The sequence below is a fragment of the Cibotium barometz genome, chromosome 50 (genome assembly GCF_041138505.1).
Source record: "Cibotium barometz isolate CiBa-2024 chromosome 50, ASM4113850v1, whole genome shotgun sequence".
Taxonomy (NCBI): Eukaryota; Viridiplantae; Streptophyta; class Polypodiopsida; order Cyatheales; family Cibotiaceae; genus Cibotium; species Cibotium barometz.
Genome location: NC_141095.1, coordinates 1,429,045 through 1,449,356, shown reverse-complemented (window position 1 = coordinate 1,449,356; position 20,312 = coordinate 1,429,045). Strand labels below are relative to the sequence as shown.

The following is a 20,312-nucleotide window of genomic DNA, read 5'->3' as shown; positions in this document are numbered from 1 at the left end:
TTGTGGATACAACACTTGGTTATGCTAAATCATTTTCAAGAATCAAAACCGAAGGCAACTTGCAAATGTTGGAATAAACAAAGATATGTTGAACCTTAAGAACAGATAGAAGTGCATCTTGTTAATGTGCTTATGAAGTTTGGACATGCATGTTATGTTTGGTTGAAATTTTCACAGAGATGAACCTTACTGCAGTATATTTTACAAAATCATACACATTTTTTTTTAAAATTTATAGAAACTATTATAGTGCATGGAAACCTACGACTGATCAAATTTGTGCGGATTTATTGACACTTCAGAACTCAGGAGGCATCATGAGAGAGTGCGAGAGGGGCTGGTGTTGACTAAGCGTCCATTTGCAACTATGCTCTATTTTTCAATGGCTATGTTGCAATACTTAGGCCAAATGATTTTGTATATTGTCTCCCACAAATTTCTTCTTCTGGCTGCCTGTCTGATCTTTTTTGGTTGGAGAAAGCTCAACATGGTTGAAGGCCCACATGAGCAGGTAGTGTGCTGCTAATTGGCTTTGGCAAACTTTTTTCCTTGCTCTCAACCTTAGTTATGTTTGGTATCTTGATGTCACTTGCTAAAATTTATCTTTTTTAATCCGGCATAGCAGTTCATGAAAGAAGTGTCAGCATGCTTGCAGTACGCTTTCTGGTGGCTTGGACTTGGCATTGCATCATCTATTGGCCTGGGTGAGTGTCTCTTACATCTTCTGGGCATCTTTGAACTGTTCGAAATATTATCATGTGGAACCATGCAATTCACTCAATGCCTTTGCAGGGTCTGGTCTGCACACATTTGTGTTATATCTTGGTCCTCACATTGCCATGTTCACACGGAAGGCCACTCTTTGCGGAAGGGTGGACCTAAAAAGTGCTGCTTATGATACGGCTATATTTAGAAAAGGACCGACATGGGAGCTCAAAGATTGTGCAGATTTCGGGAAGCCTTTGTACCTGAAGGCGGTTAGTTCCGAGCGCTTTAGCGTGCCCTTGATGGAAATCCTACAAGAGGTGCATTGGGAGGCTATGCTATGGGGAGTTGGGACCGCACTAGGCGAGCTGCCTCCATACTTTGTTTCAAGAGCTGGTTCGACTGCTTTACTTTTGGTTGCTTTTTTTTTTTTTGGTCTCAAGTATCCAGAGGCGTCTATCACATGATTGTGTGTAGTTATAGAGCTTGTCTCTCACATGGATGAGCTAGAAGGACGCTATGTTTGTTGCTTTTATACGTTCTCTCCTTTCTTTGGTTGCAGCGCGGTTGTCTGGAGAGAGGCTGAGAAAGCTTGAGGATTTAGGGCCTGATAGCTCCTCAGATAGTCCTGGTGGTGCCATTTCGGGCTTCCTGAACAAGCTTAAGTTCTGGATGATAGTGCATTTTCGGCAGTTTAATTTTTGGACAATTCTTATTTTTGCGTCGGTAAGTGTACTGGTCTATTATCACGTGTTTTCTCTTGTTAACTGCTCTCTTGGTCTTTGTTTCAACACAAGAAGTGTAATTGAGATCAAAAGACAGGCCCACGAGTTTCTGAAAAATGCAATGGTACCATCTACCTCTTATCTCAAATAGACTTGGCATCTAAAAGGTGTTGCTCCTGGCACACAATCTCCCTTTTCCTAACAAATGCTACGGTCTGCCATCGAGCATGTATCACCATAAAGCCCAGTTTCTCAATTTTCAAGATGGAATGAGCAGACTCCAATTAGACCAATGACAGTCTTTATCAAGTGCATGTGCCTCTAGAGATAAACAGGCTGTGTATGAAATGGTCTCAAGAAATATGCATCAGATCGTGTCGAGAAATTATCTCTGTACAAGTCCATCTTTGTGGGAAGAAGCTATACTGAAAGGGTTGTTATATGCGAGAAAGAGGAAATTTTTACATTGTAAAACTGTCCCCTCCCAAAGCCTGCAAGATGCATGGAAGAAGTGCATGCTGTTCAAGGGAGGTGGTCAGCCAGAGACAAGTGACAGTTTGAAAGGGAGCATTTGTCTCAAATGGCAAAGTCTGAACTCAGCGAGCATGATATCATGTGATACAGATGGTTTACTATGAGCCTGGATAACATCATAACCTGTGTCTCTCTATCTTACTGAAACTTTCTTAGGCAGGCTCAGGTCCCCAAAAGGGGCTCCATTAATAGCTGCTGGTTGGACCAAGGAGATGAATATTTTTTTTGTTCGTGGGGTCCTGAAAGTGTTCTTTAATGCATGGCCTCTCTAGTTCTAGCCAAAGAACTATACCCTTTGCAGAGACAATCCTCCGCAGCTCTCCGCATGATGAACCGTGGCCCAGACAAAATTGCTCTCTAAAATAAGTGTAAGAGTCAACCACTTCGACAGGCTTCCCTTTATAATTGAAGTTATGTCTAAAAGTCTCAAAGGTCCCTAAATGCTTTTGTAGCCCTACCGGAAGATGAAGTCAACATGACCTTTCATGGAGACTCATCCGAGTTGGTTGGGAGTCTTTTTGAGGATAGGCATACCCTTGCAGGTCATTGCTCTCCCAGACCAGGAGGCTACTAATGCATCATCCATTCTATCATGTGTGGAGGGAGATTGAGGAGATGTAGCATGGAGGGGATTATCCCAAATACTAGGCTTAGTCCAGTGAAGATTGTTGGTCGTTCAGGGAAGCATTGTTTCATTGATCCTTCTCCTTAGATAGTGATCGAGGGCTCTTGGTGTTTGTGGCTATATGGTGGCAGTCCTTCAGATATCTTCAATGGGATCAGAGAGTGGGAGTGGATTGATGCCTTCGATCCATTGAAAAGCCTTCCCTTTTTCAGTTTCATGTCTGGAATGCCAAGCTTCTCCTCACTCGACAGATGCATAGGATCCCTACTCTCAGGCCTCGCTAGGATATCTCTCCAGTGTTACAGCGTAGATATTGGCATAGGCTTTGTCATTCATACAGAAGGAGCCCGATCTCTCATTTCTTTTGGTTATATTTACATGGTGGTCTCCCCACCAATCAGTGGAGATTGGTTTTCGGTGTAGCACCTACCTGCCCGAGATGTGCGGCAGATTCTGAGACTGTACTAGCCGCTCAAGTAATGTCTGGAGAGGGTTGGGAATTTAGGACATGTCTTGTGACCAGTTTATACAAGGCCATAGCAGCCCAAATCGTCTCAGGTGAGAAACCAAGTTCTTGGAGCCTAAAGACAAGCTCTTTTTTTGGTGGGACATTGGCCAACGGCCTTCCAAAAATCTACAAAGCAATGGTAGACTTTTTCAAGCTTGGCTTGTGCTTCCTCTATGATCCCTATATAGGAGTCCATGTGGCCAGAAGAGTGAATCATATCTGCCCATATAAGACAAATGCACTGGGTGTTATGTATCTGAATGCCCTCTATAGCCTCTGTGCATTTGGCCCTCCAAATCTGCCAAGCTGTAGCCTGTGATACTGGCAATGATCTTCCAAGTGGTATCAATCCTTTGCAGAGGTGGTCTATACTCTGTATGAGGAATATCGAGTAGCATGCAATGTTGGCCCACACCTCTCCATATCATTATGGAGGTGTCCAAATGCCTGCCCTCAAACAATATGCCCTCAAGAAAAATGTGGACCAAACTGAGTGAGCCAAGCAATAGCACCCCAAGTATCATAGATGGAGCTGTCTCTTTGAGATGCATATCCACATGCCCGAGTTTAGACTTCTCAGAGAAATCTTCATTGCAAAAAGCAATTTCAAACTGTCTCACAAAAGCAAGTGCCTTCGTAGTATCCATCTTGCCATAGAAGCTCTCAAACTTCACATCTTTGTCTCCTGACTTGAACTCTCGTCTTTTCTTTTTAGAACGAGACCTGTCTCTAGCCCCATGTCTAGGCTTAGGAGACTCACGCCTGGGTCTCTTCCCACGTACTCGAGACACGCTTTTGGAGTGGTGAGAATCTTCACTTGAAGAACGCTCTCGGCGTGAAGATGCATAACGGTGACGAGGATCTACATCTCCTGATGTACTGGAATCTGCATGTGCTTCCACGCGGGGAGTCCTTTTTGTACCTGCATCACCCAATACATCCTTTTTGCCTTTCAAATAAGATATGGCCAGCTCTCTAGGATCTTCATATCCCATCTCTACTGCTATGGCCTCAAAGGCTGTATCGTCACCTGAACCCTTCTTTTTCTTTTCATTCAAAACCCTTCTCACATCAGGGTCATTCTTGAGAGACCACAATTCAGCTCTCCTCATGATAGCGTCTAACTTGACGCTTGAGAGCCTCTAGCTCTGAAAGTACATCGACCTGGTCAGAATATGCGGATTTAGCAGACCGCTGTGGATCTGAATGCTCACCAGACCTTGCCTGCATGCTAATGTTTCACAATCTGTATGCTCAGCAAAAAGCTTTCCGTATGCCCAAAAAATCGTCTTTCTCAAGCAAAGAAAGAAACCAATGCTCTGATACCACTGTCACACACGGGCACGTGTATACGGAACCAATTCACTACCAAAACAACATGCATACATCAACCATTCCTGGCATATACATGATTACCATCATTGTGAAACATTACATGAGCATATACATCCTGCAAACATAAACCAACTTGCACATGACACAGCACTAGGGGCTGAAGTTGCCCCCCCCCCCCCCCCCCCCCCCCCCCCGACCCCCGAGGTATCTTTATTACCAACAGAAGTATTAATGCGTATCCATGGGTTGTCCTTGTGTCCCCGGTGCCCGTGGACATTCACAGGCAAAATACCAAGCAATGTCCAGGCATCAAAAACAAGTCATCCATGCATGTGCAACTCACATACATATGCTGGTGCACAAACATAGTGGATGAAATCTCCCAACTTACATCTTGTACATCCAACTAGCCCGTTCACAGGCGCCGTCCACACAGGACCAAAAAGTACTCACCAGGGTAACCACCCTTCCATGAGTCGAGAGTCACTCACCAAGGTTACCACCCTTCCATGAGTTCATAAATCATGCCAGGAACTCACACGAGGATACCAATCCTTCCATGGAGCCCTTCCACATGTATTCAATCATGACATGATTTCAGACGTCTGCCAGAGAAGTGGTGACATCACGGAGCGGTGTGAGCCACTCCGGTTGGATGGAAGAAGTGATATCGAGGGTGAGCTAGTCTCTGCCTCGGATCCTAGCTAGGCTCTGCTCTTGGGTCTCTGGTGGGAATCTCTTGAAGGTGAGCCACTGTCCAAGAGAATGGGCCAGGGTCCCTTGCTCAATGAACCATGAGATATGGTCCCAGGCTCGGAAGAGGCTGGCTGCAAAGCGATCCTTGAAGGTTGGGCTCAAGCCATGGGTCCTCATGTTTGTGAAGACCAATCCCAGGCTCGTCACACAGGTTAGGACCGCCAAGAATTGGAGTGCGGGCGGAGATATGGGCCATGAGAAAGTCATTCCAAGGCTCACCACGTGGGAGGAGGCCTTTGATGTTCAGCTTGCCTAGAAGGACTCTGCTTTGCATAGAAGGATCAATAATGCCCAGGATGCCTCTGTGGTGAAGCTGAATGATGACTCTCCAAGCCACCTTAGCCCGTGATGGCCCTCCATCGTTGCGTATTGCTGCAAAGGAAATTGCAGATTAACCACCACTGTACCTGACTGGAAAGCCTAGCAACAGGTGATGTACCACATGTAGCGAGAAGGACCTAGTTTGTTACCAATACTCGATCAGCAAGTAAAAGCCTAGTCGTGCTCTAGTATAGAAGCTTCTTACGAATGTTGAGGAGGAGGGGGGCAAGCTGCTGTTCTGAGGGAATGTCGATCCTGACCTGGCAGCCAAAGCAACGCAGTGGGGTACCCCATGGAATCCACTAGAAGGACTCGGCTTGGCGCCAAGCCAGGGTAGGGGGATGAGCTCACGTGAAATCCACACGACTTGTGCCAATTCATTTGAGCTCCTAAGGCTCGGGAAAAAATCTCAAACTGCATCCCAAACCTCGAGAGATTCTCCACATCTCCGAAGAGTTAGGCCATTGTGTCATCTGCAAACTTTGAATCAAGGAGCTCCTGCTGAGATTTGATAGGTAGCCTGAGGGCTTGTAGTCCAGCCTTTTGGGAGGCTAAAAACTGCTCATCGCCTCCGCCACAAAAAGGAAGAGTAAGGGCACAAAGGGATGATCTATTCTACTTTTATCATTCCGGATCCCCACCCTCTTGGTGACAGTGGTATCAGAAGGCTTTCTCGGAAGCAAGAGGCTTCCTTCCAACAATGAGACAGAGAAAAGATCAAAAGTGGGGACTACAGTGACCAACAGTTTTGGCTATTGAGCTTGTGGAAGTAGTCATGAGCATGAGCAGTAGACAGTTTGGTCTATGGATTTATGGATTCACTGATTTTATCCTCGGAATATGGAGTTGGTTTTATGTGCCCGAGTTCAACACTTTTTTTCCATATGGATATTGTGGATTCTATAATCAAGCTTACAGACAAGTTATATGGAGCTATATCTCAAGATATCTTATGAGGAGTTAATTCTTTGGTTTCATGACGAACCTGGCAAAGAAAAGCTAAGTATGCTTTGAGTTTTGCAAAGTTGTTGTTTTTTGAAACTTGTTGTAAGTGTTTTTGGAAACTTAACCCTTGTATGCTTGTACAAGGAGAAATGTGCGTTGTTTGTTTGCCTTGGATTGTTTCAAGTAAACATTATGGTTGAAAAGCATGGTTTATATGGTTTTTCTCACGGATATGTTCAATGTTTTTGGCTCCCTTTATTTGGGATGCAGTAGATTTTTGGAATTTAAGGATATCTTATGGATCGAGGATTTTTCTATGGATTTCTTTGATCGGTCGAAATGCCTGCACAGACATGTTTATGGAGAACCAAGATATTTATGCCTGTGACTTATTCTCATCTTATCTTCTAAACTTGAGCCCACCTCTCCTTCCAAGTCTGTGATCAGGATACCACCACACGGAGTGCACATGGTAGAGTGCACTTTAGCCCACCTCTCCTCCTAGATGTGTGGTTGGAGTACCAACACGGAGTGCATGTGGTAGAGTGAACTTGAGCCCATCTCTCCTCCAAAGTGTATGTTCTGGGTACCGACATGGAGTGCATGTGGTAGAGTGGACATGACGTCTTGTTGGCTGGGGACTTACGTCTACGCCAAGGGTCATGTGATACGGATTCACTCATGGAAGGGTGGTGGCCCTGGTGAGTGATGACAGGAACTCATGGAAGGGCAGTTGCCCTGGTGAGTGAAGCCTCGTGGAAGGGGAAACCTTGGCGAGCATGTTCAGTCATGGAAGGGTGGTAACCCTGGTGAGTGAATTCTTTCTGTGAACTCATGGAAGGGCAGTAGCCCTGGTGAGTAAAGCCTCGTGGAAGGGGAAACCTTGGCGAGCATGTATGGTTTCATGGAAGGGTGTTGTCCTGGTGGACCATATGGCTTGGGCATGCGTATGGATCAACACTTCAAATACCAGATACAGAGCATCACAACACAAGGGAAGAACCATAAATAACACAATAACACCGCACTGAGCCGGAACGGCCGGCCCCCTGTAGGAACTTCTTTATTCACACAGAAGCTTTTACAAGATACCAAGGTGCGGGTGCATACAACACCGGATTTTCCACAAAGCAAGAGCACATCTCTTGCCCAGATCTCAGTCTAGAGCCAAGATACAAACATAGCTCCGAAAGCCATCCGATAAACTGTCTCAAAACAGTCCCATAATCAGCTCATAATCAGCCCATAGACTGTCCATAAAACAGCCCGGTACGGAGCCCAAAACAGCCCTGAGTTTCGTGCCGGTTCAGCCCATAAATCAGTTCCATAAGAGCTCTCCAATCAGCCCCAAAATCTGCTCCATAAACAGGCCCAAATCTGCCCATGACAAGGCCAGAAGAGAGAGAAAGAACTGTTTGTTGTACGGCCAGCACAAGAAAACAGCACCAGAAGCTGATGTACGGCCAGCGCAAGAGAGAAGAGAGAGAAGATCTGCAGTCGGCCAGCCCTGTAGCATCTTTGGAGCAAGTCAGCCAGCAGAAAATAGTCCAAAATCTGCTGTACAGCCAGCACAAGAGAGAGGAGAGAAAAAATCTGCAATCGGCCAGCACAGGAGAGGTAGATAAGGCTCTAGAGGGATGCGCCCCACTCAAATCAGGCCCAACTTCCAAGCCCTGCTTTAATAGAGTCGAGTTGCTATATTTGCAGCACTTTTCCCTTTTTACCCAAAATAACTGAGCTTGCCCAAAAATATCAACTTCTTAGCTTTTCTTGGCTTGTACTCCAAGTTTTAGCCCAAAAATATCAACTTTATGCTTTCCTTGGCTTGTACTCCCAAGTTTTAGCCCAAAAAATAACTGAACTTGTCCAAATATATCAGCTTTTATGCTTTTCCTGGCTTGATGCCCAAGTTTCATCTAGGCACCTCCTTGAACCCAAAACAGCCCCGAGTTCCGTGCCAATTCAGCCCCAAAACAGAGCTATAAATCAGTTCCATAAGAGCTCTCGAATCAGCCCGAAAATCTGCTCCATAAACAGGCCCAAATCTGCCCATGACAAGGCCAGAAGAGAGAGAAAGAACTGTCTGCTGTACGGCCAGCACAAGAAAACAGCACCAGAAGCTGATGTATGGCCAGCGCAAGAGAGAAGATTTGCAGTCGGCCAACCCTGTAGCATCTTTGGAGCAAGTTGGCCAGCTGAAAACAGTCCAAAATTTGTTGTACGGCCAACACAAGAGAGAGGAGAGAGAAAATCTGCAATCGGTCAGCACAGGAGAGGTAGATAAGGCTCCAGAGGGATGCGCCCCACTCAAATCAGGCCCAAGCCCTGCTTTAATAGAGTCAAGTTGCTATATTTGCAGCACTTTTCCCTTTTTGCCCAAAATAACTGAGCTTGCCCAAAAATATCAACTTCTTAGCTTTTCTTGGCTTGTACTCCAAGTTTTAGTCCAAAAAATAACTGAACTTGTCCAAATATATAAGCTTTTATGCTTTTCTTGGCTTGATGCCCAAGTTTCATCTAGGTGCCTCCTTTTGTCCACCTGTCCAAGCCCAAAAACAATAATATGTCCAGCCCATTATTAATGATATGTGAACACACTGACTTATAAATATTATAAGTCACTTTATTGGATAAAATCCCATGCTGCACAAGCTGTATGTCCACCTTTCGGGCCAAACCATGCCAATAAAATGCTGTAGCTTTCTTCTGTGGAAAATTTCCGTTCACACCTTGGTTCTGCCCAGTGTGTGAAACACCGGTCAAGATTGGTGAAGGGACCAAATGATGACAATTTGCAAGCACAACTCTATTTGCTCATGGAAAGATGACTTCCTCTCTCCCACCTTTGAGTTTCCAAAACTCTCAACTCTACTCATTTATTACATAACTAGACTGTAACCAGCTGTCTTGATAGGCTTTTCGAGAACACCTTGCTAGATTATGAATGTCACATGCGGAACAACTACATGAATTAGCCAATGAGGTGATAGCTCAAGTGGTAGAGATGTTTGTCTAGGACCAGGAGGTCTTGGATTCAAAACCCCACATGGTGCTTCCTCTTCTCTGATACCAATGTCACATGCGGAAGGACTACCTAATTAAGAACTGTGCAAAATGCAAAGATGAACAGAGAAGAGAGAGACGTTGCTGTAATAGTTGACACGGGCATCAGTGGTGTTTACAGTCCCTTACGAGTGGCATGACACTCATCAGGGGATGAATGGGGTTGCTTCACATTCACTTGTGTTAGCAACCATTCCCCCGATAGATGGAGTGGCAAGAGGGAGGTCGCGGCTGGGGTTGGGGTGGAGCCTTGGGTCATCTTGGTCGTTCTAGGACAGGCGCATGTCAGATGTCCCGCAACCATTCCCCCGATAGATGGAGTGGCAAAAGGGAGGTCGTGGCTGGGGCATGTCAGATGTCCCCTTTGGTTGGTAAACGAGACACTATCGTGGAAGACATGCATCTTTCGTGCTTTGGCAGTAATGATTGGCACCATCTAATCTGAAGCAAAACATTCTACAGCTGCTTTACACAGGGTATCCAGTCATGTAGATCTTTATAATGCTTTATTGCTTGTAATTACAGTGTAATACGTAAATGGTTTCTGTTTGATGTGTAGGTGCCTAATCCATTGTTTGATCTTGCGGGTATGATGTGTGGTCAACTTTTGGTGCCATTTTGGAGATTTTTCATTCCCACATTGATAGGGAAAGCTATAGTAAAGACTCATATTCAGGTGACAGGCTATGCTACATACATCAGCATTTGTAGCTTTTGCATCTATGATGTTTGACAATTTTTTGCATGTGTAAATTGGCAGACGGTTTTTGTCATCATACTTTGCAACAATCAACTCATGGAACAGCTTGAGACCAGCTTAAGTCAGCTGTTCCAGAACAACCCATCAATATCCCGTGTTTTGAATCGTGTTTTGCTTCAACTAGAGAAAGCCAAGCAAAACTACGACAGTGGACTGGACACAAACAAGGTACTATTCACTACAAGTGTGCTTCCATTAATCAGTACCCAAATCTAGGGTTAAAATCTTAGCATAAAGAATTGTAAGATTCAATGCAACACCCCAATTCTAGGCCTTCTAAGTGGTAATTTTGTTCAACTCACATTGTTTTCTTGCTTTTGTATCAAAGAGATGTGTATTAATAAGCGGGAATCCTTTCTTGTACAGGTTACCGCTTGGAAGTTTTCGCCTGCCTTGCTTTGGAACACCATTGTATGGATAATGCTGATAAGCTTTTTTAGCAGCATTGTAAACGCAACTGCCCAAAGCTTTCTTTTTGAACTTCAAAAGAAAGAGATTGAAGAGCTTAAAAAAGCCAAGTAACAGTGTATTAGTACATGGTCAATATTTTTCATGAGGTCCATGTGCCTCCCACATAGGTTTGCGAAGTGCCCTTCACAATGCACATGGGTATGCCTCATGCCCACATTACACGATGATTTGAATGAAGATTGTGTCATGAATAGACTTGGACATCAACACACTTGGTTGGAAAGTTAACATTCATTCGCATGCGCCATGTCTTGAAGGACTATTTGTCCTCGGCAGTTTTGCAGACAGAGTTCACTGTCTACATTTGCATCAGGGCTAGATAAAGCCTTTTGTTGCCTCAAAAAGAGCAGGAAACATTGGGACCCTAGACAAGTAACAATCTTGTCCTTAGACTTGAAAGTGTAGCAAAATTCAAGGTGGCTCTTTGTTGCCATCTATATTCAAGCCTTCGTCACTTGGCATTGGAATCCTTGTTTTCCAACAAATATGGTGGCTAAACTTGTTGATCCTGTGTGCCGCGAGTATTGTAACTTAGGAAGGCTGCTGACACTTAACGTAGCACATAAACAAATGCTATATAAATGTCCATGTTGTGCAGGCAAAAAGTCTATATGAAAGCAGTCACCATAGCATGCATATTGAAACTTATGAATGGTATCATAGTAATAGCTACTTGTTTGAATAATTGGCATCTCTAGCTCCCAAGTGCCAACTTTTGAGAAGGCTTTTATAATGCTATCTAATAACACTTGCCTTTCTTCAGAAATAGGGCACAATATTGCACAAACTTCGGAGGACCTATTCCACCCTGGATCATACTTTTACATTGAGAGCCATCATTGAGGAGGCCGGGTCAAAGGGGCGGAAGGTCTATTGTTGGTTTGTCGACATCTACAAGGACTTTGATATTGTACCCTGAGTGTGTCTTCTTTAACGCCTTCAGGAGCTGGCCTTTCCAGAGTGGAGATGATATGGGGAGTCATGGCACTGTATGAGTTGGTGACGGAGAGAGTTCGAGCACTAGGAGGTATGTAAGATGTGATCACTAGCACCATAGGGGTTTACCAAGGATGCACTCTCTCCGAAACTCTTTGGCCGAGACCTCTGACTTCATTGCCAGACTTGGTGGGCCGGGCTCCACACACACTGATACGTTGGTACCCATTTTGCTTTATGCAGACAATGTGGTGTTGAAGATCATAGCCTTGGTCTTTCCAGGTTAGCTATGGGGCCCGGTTGCTCACAAAAGGCTTGCAAAGCCATCAAGTGTCATTGTAGCCCCTCTGCTTGAATATGAGATCAGCACTCCCAACGGCTTCCAGATTGAGCTGAGCTTCATTGTTGTAGTGTATTAGGTGGACATTGTCTCATCTTATGTATGCTTGGAAGTCACATTTTCTGGACCCTACTTCACTATGCGTCCAATGGCCTAGGCTTCTCCATTGACGAGAGGGTATGTGGCTTTGGCTCGGTTGGAGTGCATCGGCTAGTCATACATCTTTATTCACACATGGGATTGACACTTCACACGTCACTGAGCACATCATAGACCATGAGGAGCATAGACCCGAGGTTCTAGTATTAGACGTGTTGGGCTACCCCTCTAGATTTGTTACATGTGAGAGATTTCGGATACGACCACTAGGCTCACTTTTAGGAGCCTAGCACTAAGGGGTGACTTTTTGACACTTGTGACACCTGCTGTGACGTATGGGGCCTCCTTTTGGGGAGTAGACGGTGGAGGATAGAGAGATTGCAGGCCATGATATTTTCATGAATGATTTGGAGTAAGCCCCCAGTATCCCACTCCATTGTTCTTCAAAGAGGTGAGCAACCTCCTTGTAGTTGATTCCCTCTTTCAGACAGTGACCTTCATATACCCCATCTACAGCTTGGAGAGACATGCTCCCTTGGTTGGCACTAGAGTATTCTAGGCGACTAGCCGAGATGGTCATGTTAGGGTTTTCTATGCCAGGGTTACACAATGGTTCCTCTCACATGGACTTCATATGGATTGTTTGTCCCCATTTCACGACAGTTTGGATGCACCGCTATTCTCTCTTACCCGCCAGTACATTAACTGGCTTATCCGAGCCAACCTCTTCAGAGTGGAGACCCATGTCACATGGTTGGATCCACTGTAGCATCCTATGAAGATGCAGTTTCACTACTTTATGAGGCTCATAGAGGATGGCTTCATTTGTGACCTTCATAGATACATGTCGCATGCCATAAGGATTGCGATTGGCTACATCATAGTATAGAGCAGGGAGCATTACTAGGGAGAACAAGATATGCCGATTCTGTTCATTAGAGGTCCAAACGAAGGAGCACTGTATCCATGTGCGCATGCAGACACTGAACAGGGGGGGGAGCAGAGGGCATTACTAGGAAGAACAAGATATGCCGATTCTGTTCATTAGAGGTCGAGATAGAGGAACACTACATCCACCTGCACATGCAGACACTGAACATATATAATACTAAATGCTGAGCAATTTGCAGTGCCCACTGCATTGGGTAATGAAGTGATGGACTGTATTGTGCAGTGGATTAACGGAAAAGGCCTTGCGCTTATGCGAGCCACATACAAGGCTATGTAGATTGGTCTGTTGGTTGTCGCATATAACCTAGTAGTCCCCTCTACCGTCGGATTTTGTGGCTCATATCAAATCGCAAAAGGCAGCCAACACCTTCTTCTTCAGCACCACTAACGTTGCATATCCCTCCTTTGTTAGGATAAAGGCTTAGACGTCATCGAAGAACTAGACCGAAAAGAAGTGTGGAAACGAAGAATCAACGGAAGTGGCATTTTCGTTACCTCAAGAATGCGAACTATTGGGCCACATATTGCGCTCCACTAGTCAAAACCAAGGTGAATCTTATGTATATACCACTACATAGGTGCATGCATTGGAAGGAGTACAAAGCCAAGAAGAAGCATATTTGATGAGACAATTCATTATTTGTCACACATTACGAAATGGAGAACGTCTTGAAAAGGACTACATGATAATCTATTTGACGTTCCACTATTCAAATTCAACATTGTTCTCAAGGTTGACGAGATAGTTCATTATTTAGCTAATGGGCCATCCCAAGAAAGGATCATGAATAGATACCAAGCAAGAAGCCTCATTAAACAGCTAATCTCCTACCAATTGATAGTTGGGCAATCAAAAAACCTATAGGCTAGGCCATGATGGGATAATGAGGCGATGTCTTTAGTATCCCATCTAGACACAATACATATCCCACAAAATTTTGGAACAAGCCCACTCCACTATAGAAGTTCTAGAGCATGCATATTTACTTTGGTGAAGCTGGAGGGTGTAGTTGGAGGACACTTTTTGGGGGATATCACCGTGAAAAAGCTCTTACTAGCATGCTTGTGGTGGACAAATGCAATGAAATTTGTGAGGGGATGTGGCAAATGCCAACGGTTTGCTATCATCCATGCCAAGGATAGAATGTCTCTCTGCACTATAGTAGCATTGTAATCTTTTTGAAAAATAGGGCATTGATTTTGTTGGTTCCATTAGCCTATTGACATGCACACTGTATCATCACAACCATTGACTATTGCACAAAGTGGGTGGAAGCACGTGGAACCAAGAAAGATGATGTGTGAGATCCATAACCAAGTTCCTATATAAGAATATAATCTCCTAGTTTGGGTGTCCATTCAAATTGGTGAGTAATCGACGAAGTGATAGGGCTCATACCATAGAAATTTATGATAGAGGAACACTTCATTGTTGAAGTGATAGGGTAAAAATTCAATGTAAATATTTACCCTTCTACCCACAAGCAAATGGCCATGCCAAGAGCACCAACAAGATTACATGTGCTAGCCTCACCAGGACAATAGAGGGATTGAAACAATGAATGGGAGGAGAAATTGCTTGCAGTCCTTTGGACTCATCACATCACCTACAAGGTGTAGCGACAAGATAGCAATTAACACCACTCTGTTCAATTTGACCTATGGAAAGAAAGCAATTATGCCAATGGAATTGATTGTCTTTTTGAGCTTTAGAGATTATGACATGATTGTTGCGAGAAACTATGATGTAAGTAATTGGTTTGATGATAAGCTCAAAGAGATATACATTGAGGGTCCTTATGTATATAGCTCCTTATGTACACAACATGAATGTAGCCATTTATACGTTGGTGATGTGTGGACAGGCTAATAATGGACCAAGATACTTTTTTTCCTCTTTAGGAGGTTTTTTTTCCCCGAGCATATGTATGCACTCTTATGAGTGTGCGTAAGTGAGTGTTATGCTTCCATCTATCTCTTCTTACTTACTGCATCTATGCATGTATTGCTACCTTGATCTCCACTCCAAGAATTAGTATTGCAACAGGTTCCCTTGGCTCTCGTCTCCTTATCAGCTTCTCCTTGAGCTGATCTTTTAATTGTCTTAGATTGAGCTATCCTCTTAGGTGAAAAAGGTATATCTTATAGTGTCTTGTTAACTACGTTAATTGAAATTTTTCATGTTTTAGAGCTTTTTGGGTGTGTTTGGGGGCTTGTTCGCATGTTTTAAGGTTTTCGCAGACATCTTGGGAGAGTGTTAGTTCGAATTGCTTTTGTTTAATTTTGGGTTTTTTGCACTACAGCTAGAACAATTGGTGTGGAGATAGAGTCTTCATCATCTTTGACATTTCATCTTCGACATTATCTTCAATGGCTAGGGTTATTATTAAGGTAACACTGTACTATAGCTCCGTACTAAGACCTCAACATGGTTCCTATACCAACATGGTCTCTATACCACCCTCAATCCACATGAACCCCACGAGCCCGACCCACACCAAACAAACAAGTGGTGGGTACCCAAACCATTTCTCAAGGCACAAGGAAATTTTGAAGGTAATAACCACATCTAGGTTCCCAAATCTAATGCATCAAAGTATCTACCCTATGTACCTCTCCAAAAGTTAACCACCATACACAACATTGGATACCAAAAGTCCCCTTGGAACCAAATTCAAATCAGGGTGCCCAAATCTAATGCATCAAACTCTCCACCCTTTGTACCTCTCCAAACGTCAACCACCATACATAACAGTGGATATCAAAATCCCCCTTGGAAACACAATCACACATAACCACCATGAACAAAGTGAAAGAAAAAATGGTGGAGATTCAACCAACAATGGGGAGTGCAACCAGGCTTTGAGAGGGTGGACCCACATTTAGGAGAAGGATTTCAATATTCTTCTTGTCTCTAACCTACTTCTTCCTAGTGCTGTGTCCACAACATCTCACATAACCATGGAAAAACGCATAGCCTTATAGCCGTCGTAATAAGAGAATAACAAGGCCATAAATATGCGTACTCCAACAAAGCTTAAACAAGAATCAAGCTACATTTTGTAGCCATACAATAAGCAAGGGGTGCCAAAGCAAGGAATGTCAAAGTAAGTAGTTATGCTAGAGAAGTTAAAGAATGTTGATAAAAGTAAGGAATGTCAAAGTAAGGAGTTATGCTGGGAGAAGTTAAAGAATGCACGCCCATTAGGAGAAATTTGGACTTTAAAAAGGGCCCTCTAAGAAAGTATTAAAAAAAGAATGAGCCAGCCAATGAGAGAGCTGGGATTCTAGATCCATGGAGCATAGATCTTTTGGAATCTCCTGCCACTAAATCTTACAAGATCAAGCTAGTGGAATATAATATTGGGACCAAATTTAAAAAACTTGAAGAATGTTTGATGTACCTTTAATTCCTCACAATAAAATATTCTCATTTCAAAAAGGTCAATGTCCGTTGTGAATTACAAATTTCTTTCCCTCTTTCACTTTTCATGCTTTGAAATTTTTCCCTTTTTTTCCCTTTTTTTCATTTTTCTTTACGGAATTCGATTTCACCATATATCATGCTTTCTTGCTTAGTTTTTGAAGAAAATTTACATTTAGCTTCCTCTCTAGTATGTCCACCTTCCTCTCTAGTATGTCCACCTTCTCCTAAAATTTCATTGCAATTGAAGAAAAGCCCAGTGAAATATTAGCAATTTCTCACGGTGCCCATGAAGTTAGTTCTTCTTCTTTGTTTTTTTTGGAAATTTTTTTACAGTTAGCTTTCTCTCCAGTCTGCTCATATTCTAGTAGAAATTTAATTTATTTAGACAAAAGCTTAGCGAGATAATACTAATTTCTCATGCCACCTTGTAGTTACCCTTTCTTATGTATTTTTTTTGGGTGTAAGTAGAGTACTATAGCACTCTCTTACCATTTTGGGCTATGAAGCTTTCAATTTTTTAATGTTTGTTTGTATAAATAAGTTTAATGCTACATTAATGTTAGATTCTTCTTTTTTCTACAAGTTTTTTGCAAGTTATAACAGTTAAGGTTTGAAGATTTTTACTTCACCACTATCTAGAACTAAGAGGCACTTTTTATTATGTTATTCTTTTAAAGTTTTGGTTGTTTTTTGGATTTTAATTTCTATATTTTTTAAATTTTTGAATCTTTGGTGTTTCTCTATTGCACGTTTTGAAGCTTTGTGTGTTGTTAGTTTTGAGACCAGTTTGAGAAAGCAAACGGTAATAAGCACTTTTAATTCTCATGTTATTCAAAGTTTATAAATCTTTAGTTCTTAATTTTATTTTTTAATTCTATTATTAATTTTATGGTTTAGATTAATTTTTAAGATAGCTAATACTAACTATTTGTTTCTTTGCTTTGTGCAGACTTTGAATCTTTAGGTTTTTAGGTTTTGAGACTATTTGTGATTTTGGGAAAGCAAAAAGGTAATAAGAACGTTCATTCACTTGTTAATTTTGTTTATGCTTGCAAAATTATTAATCTTGATGTGATCATTATGTTCTTTTAATGTTGATTAATCTTGTAGCTTATATTGAGGTATCATTTGTTTAATTTCTATTTTATTTTTGTTATTTGTTTTTTTACTGTAGATGTTGCAAAGAAGAAAGTCTAAGAGTAGTATCTACACCGTGGAGGTTCTAAGAGAGACTACAAGGGGTAGTGGATTCTAGAACAATACATCAAGTTATCATGTGTATTGATACAATTGAGCATGCGAGGCTCTTTTAGAGTAAAGCTAAAAGACACGCGTGATTTGTGTAAACATTGGAAAGGTAGAATATTAGAGTTTAGATGACAAACTATTGGTGCAACCACGACAATGGAAATTTTTATTCAACATGCGCAAAGAAATCCGATTGCAATCTATAACCAAATTCAAAGGCACAAGACAAATGGCAAGTTTATGGTATTTTACAAAATTAGGAATTGGTTTTGAAATGTAGTTTGTTTTCTAGCTCTATATCCTTGAAGAATGGTAGTCTATGGAGTGTCTAAGTGGAAAAATCAATGTTTTCCATATTTAGATTGGTGCATTGTCATATAACAATATGAATGCAAGTAGCTTGAATTTCCAAAAAATCTTCTTTTATGATTCGTCATATGTTTTGCCTATGAGAAAAACTAAATATAGTACCTTGCATTATATTCCACTTCCATGTTTGTCTAGTCTAGAATGGCCACTACCCATCTTCGAGGTCATTGCAGCTTGCGATATTAATCTTACAATTGATGTACAAGCCACAATGAAGCCATCCACAGGATCCAAAGATGTTTATTTGAGTTAGTTTTTTCCATTTGGTTGTTTTTTATATTTCTTTGCGACATGTAAAGGGGTGAAGAAAACCAATTTTACCTATGCCAGAAAAAGTCCGAATGAGAATTAGATGCCTCATTTCTTGGGTGAACAATGGGATACAAAGAGAACCAATCATGATGATACAATTTGTTATGGCTCACCACCCAAACCCCCCTTGATATACATCCAACAAGAGATTACCAAGTGAACCGTAACTGTCGTGAGGATCTTTCCAATGGCCGAGCTCGTAACCCTTGAGGTCTCCAAGCTCTACAACTCCTTGAGAAGAAATTCCATCGCGCCTCCTGCGAGCGTTGTCATACCGCCACGTTGCACTACATGTACTCGTCCCTCCTCTCACCTCACTTCACTCACACACACTCACTAGTATGCATTAGAGAGAGATTAGCAAGAGCAAGACTCTATTGCACAATGGGAGAGTCCTTTGTATTATGAGATATTTTCACTTATATACATGGCCATAAGTGTTCACACTCACTTCGACTGTGGCCGACCGGACACTTTAGGCTCATAAGAGGCCTAATGCTATTACAATGACTACTCTCATAATATATCCATGAAGTACATCACTTGGGGACTTTATCCTAAGTTGCTACCACATGTTCTTGAAGTGGAATTCGCCCCATAAGTATTCCGTCGGACCATTACGGGGGCTCGTCCAAGTTGTAGATTTGGACACCATTGCTTCATATCTTAAATGTATGAACTTTTGGTGTATCTACTTTGAGTTCTTGATATAAGATAATGGTTGTAACTCTTGTTAACCTAGGAATGGGTTAATATTCCCCTCTTCCTGATGTTGATTGCGCCCTCGTGATTCTGTTGAAGACCTTTGTGTGGGGAGAATTAACAAGCTTTGTTGATGGCTTTTGATGAGTGTCGTCAATGGTCCTTGTTCCTCCGGAAGAAATAAGAAGGGCTAGTTAGTTAATGAAAAGGCTATAAATTAGGGAGAATTCCTAATGGGGTGGGGGTGGTGGGGTTTTACGAGTGATTGCATTTTTATATTTTTGTGAGCATGTGTTTGTGTGGGTTATATTTTTTGCTCACTTTGTTTTTGGCAACCAAAGTTACATGTGATTTGTGTTAGTTGGGAAACTAAGAGACGTTAATAATGGGAGAGAAGAGAAGGAAGGATCTAAAGGAACGTGGACAAAATCATTAGAATGAGATTGTGATTCTCAGTTTCTCATTTGATTCATTGAAGCGACATTCATCACTTGAAGAAATTGGCCTTTGATGATGTCTCTTTTTGTGGCAAGATTCTTATCAAATATTGTTGAGTAGGACTTGTTGTTGCATGCTTCTTCCCATGTGCTTTGTATGATTTTATGTATATTTAAGTGCTCTATGAAGCAGATATACATGAAGTACATGAACTAAGTCAAACCGACTCTTATTGAGCTACTGAGGAGCCACTAGTTAGTGAGGCATGAAAGAATTACATCGACTTCCTTGCGAGGCTATTTTAGAATTTTTCACTAAAGATTAGAGATCCATTTGTTGTGAACAGTGTTTGGTTGGAGAGCTTTGCAATTTGAAGGAAAATTCTAGGTGATGGGTTGTACCATTGACCAGGCTTTCCCTCCCATCCAAAAATGTACCTGAAAAGTTGTCAATGGTGAGGCTTTGGTTCAAATGTTCTCCAGTGCTGCATGAGTATGGATATGTACTTGACTGCTACATTAACTTAGCCAAAAGAATAGTAAGCTATAAGCTTAACAAAAATATATTGGCTAGTGAAGAGAGTTTCTTGTGATATTCTACCATTTTGTAGGTAGGCCATACTGTGACTCCCTTTTGTTTTTGTCTCCTCTTTTTTTTCTTTTCTTTTCTTTTCTTTCTTTTATTTTGTTCTCTCTCTCTCTCTCTCTCTCTCTCTCTCTCTCTCTCTCTCTCTCTCTCTTTG

General features: G+C 42.2%; 1 protein-coding gene across 4 annotated transcripts in view; it reads left to right on the top strand.

Annotated features, from left to right (window-relative positions):
* The window catches only part of LOC147609706 (vacuole membrane protein KMS1-like), a 41,367-nt gene extending 30,014 nt beyond the window's left edge, over positions 1-11,353 (top strand). For all 4 annotated transcript variants that reach the window (XM_086786711.1, XM_086786710.1, XM_086786709.1 and 1 more), the window contains 7 exons: positions 303-511; positions 626-704; positions 793-1,101; positions 1,268-1,431; positions 10,077-10,193; positions 10,278-10,445; positions 10,644-11,353. In XM_086786711.1, coding sequence (XP_086642837.1) covers positions 303-511; positions 626-704; positions 793-1,101; positions 1,268-1,431; positions 10,077-10,193; positions 10,278-10,445; positions 10,644-10,799 — 1,202 coding nt within the window. In that variant the 3' untranslated portion in view covers positions 10,800-11,353. The remainder of the gene's footprint in view (positions 1-302; positions 512-625; positions 705-792; positions 1,102-1,267; positions 1,432-10,076; positions 10,194-10,277; positions 10,446-10,643) is intronic.
* The last annotated feature ends 8,959 nt before the right edge of the window (positions 11,354-20,312 follow it).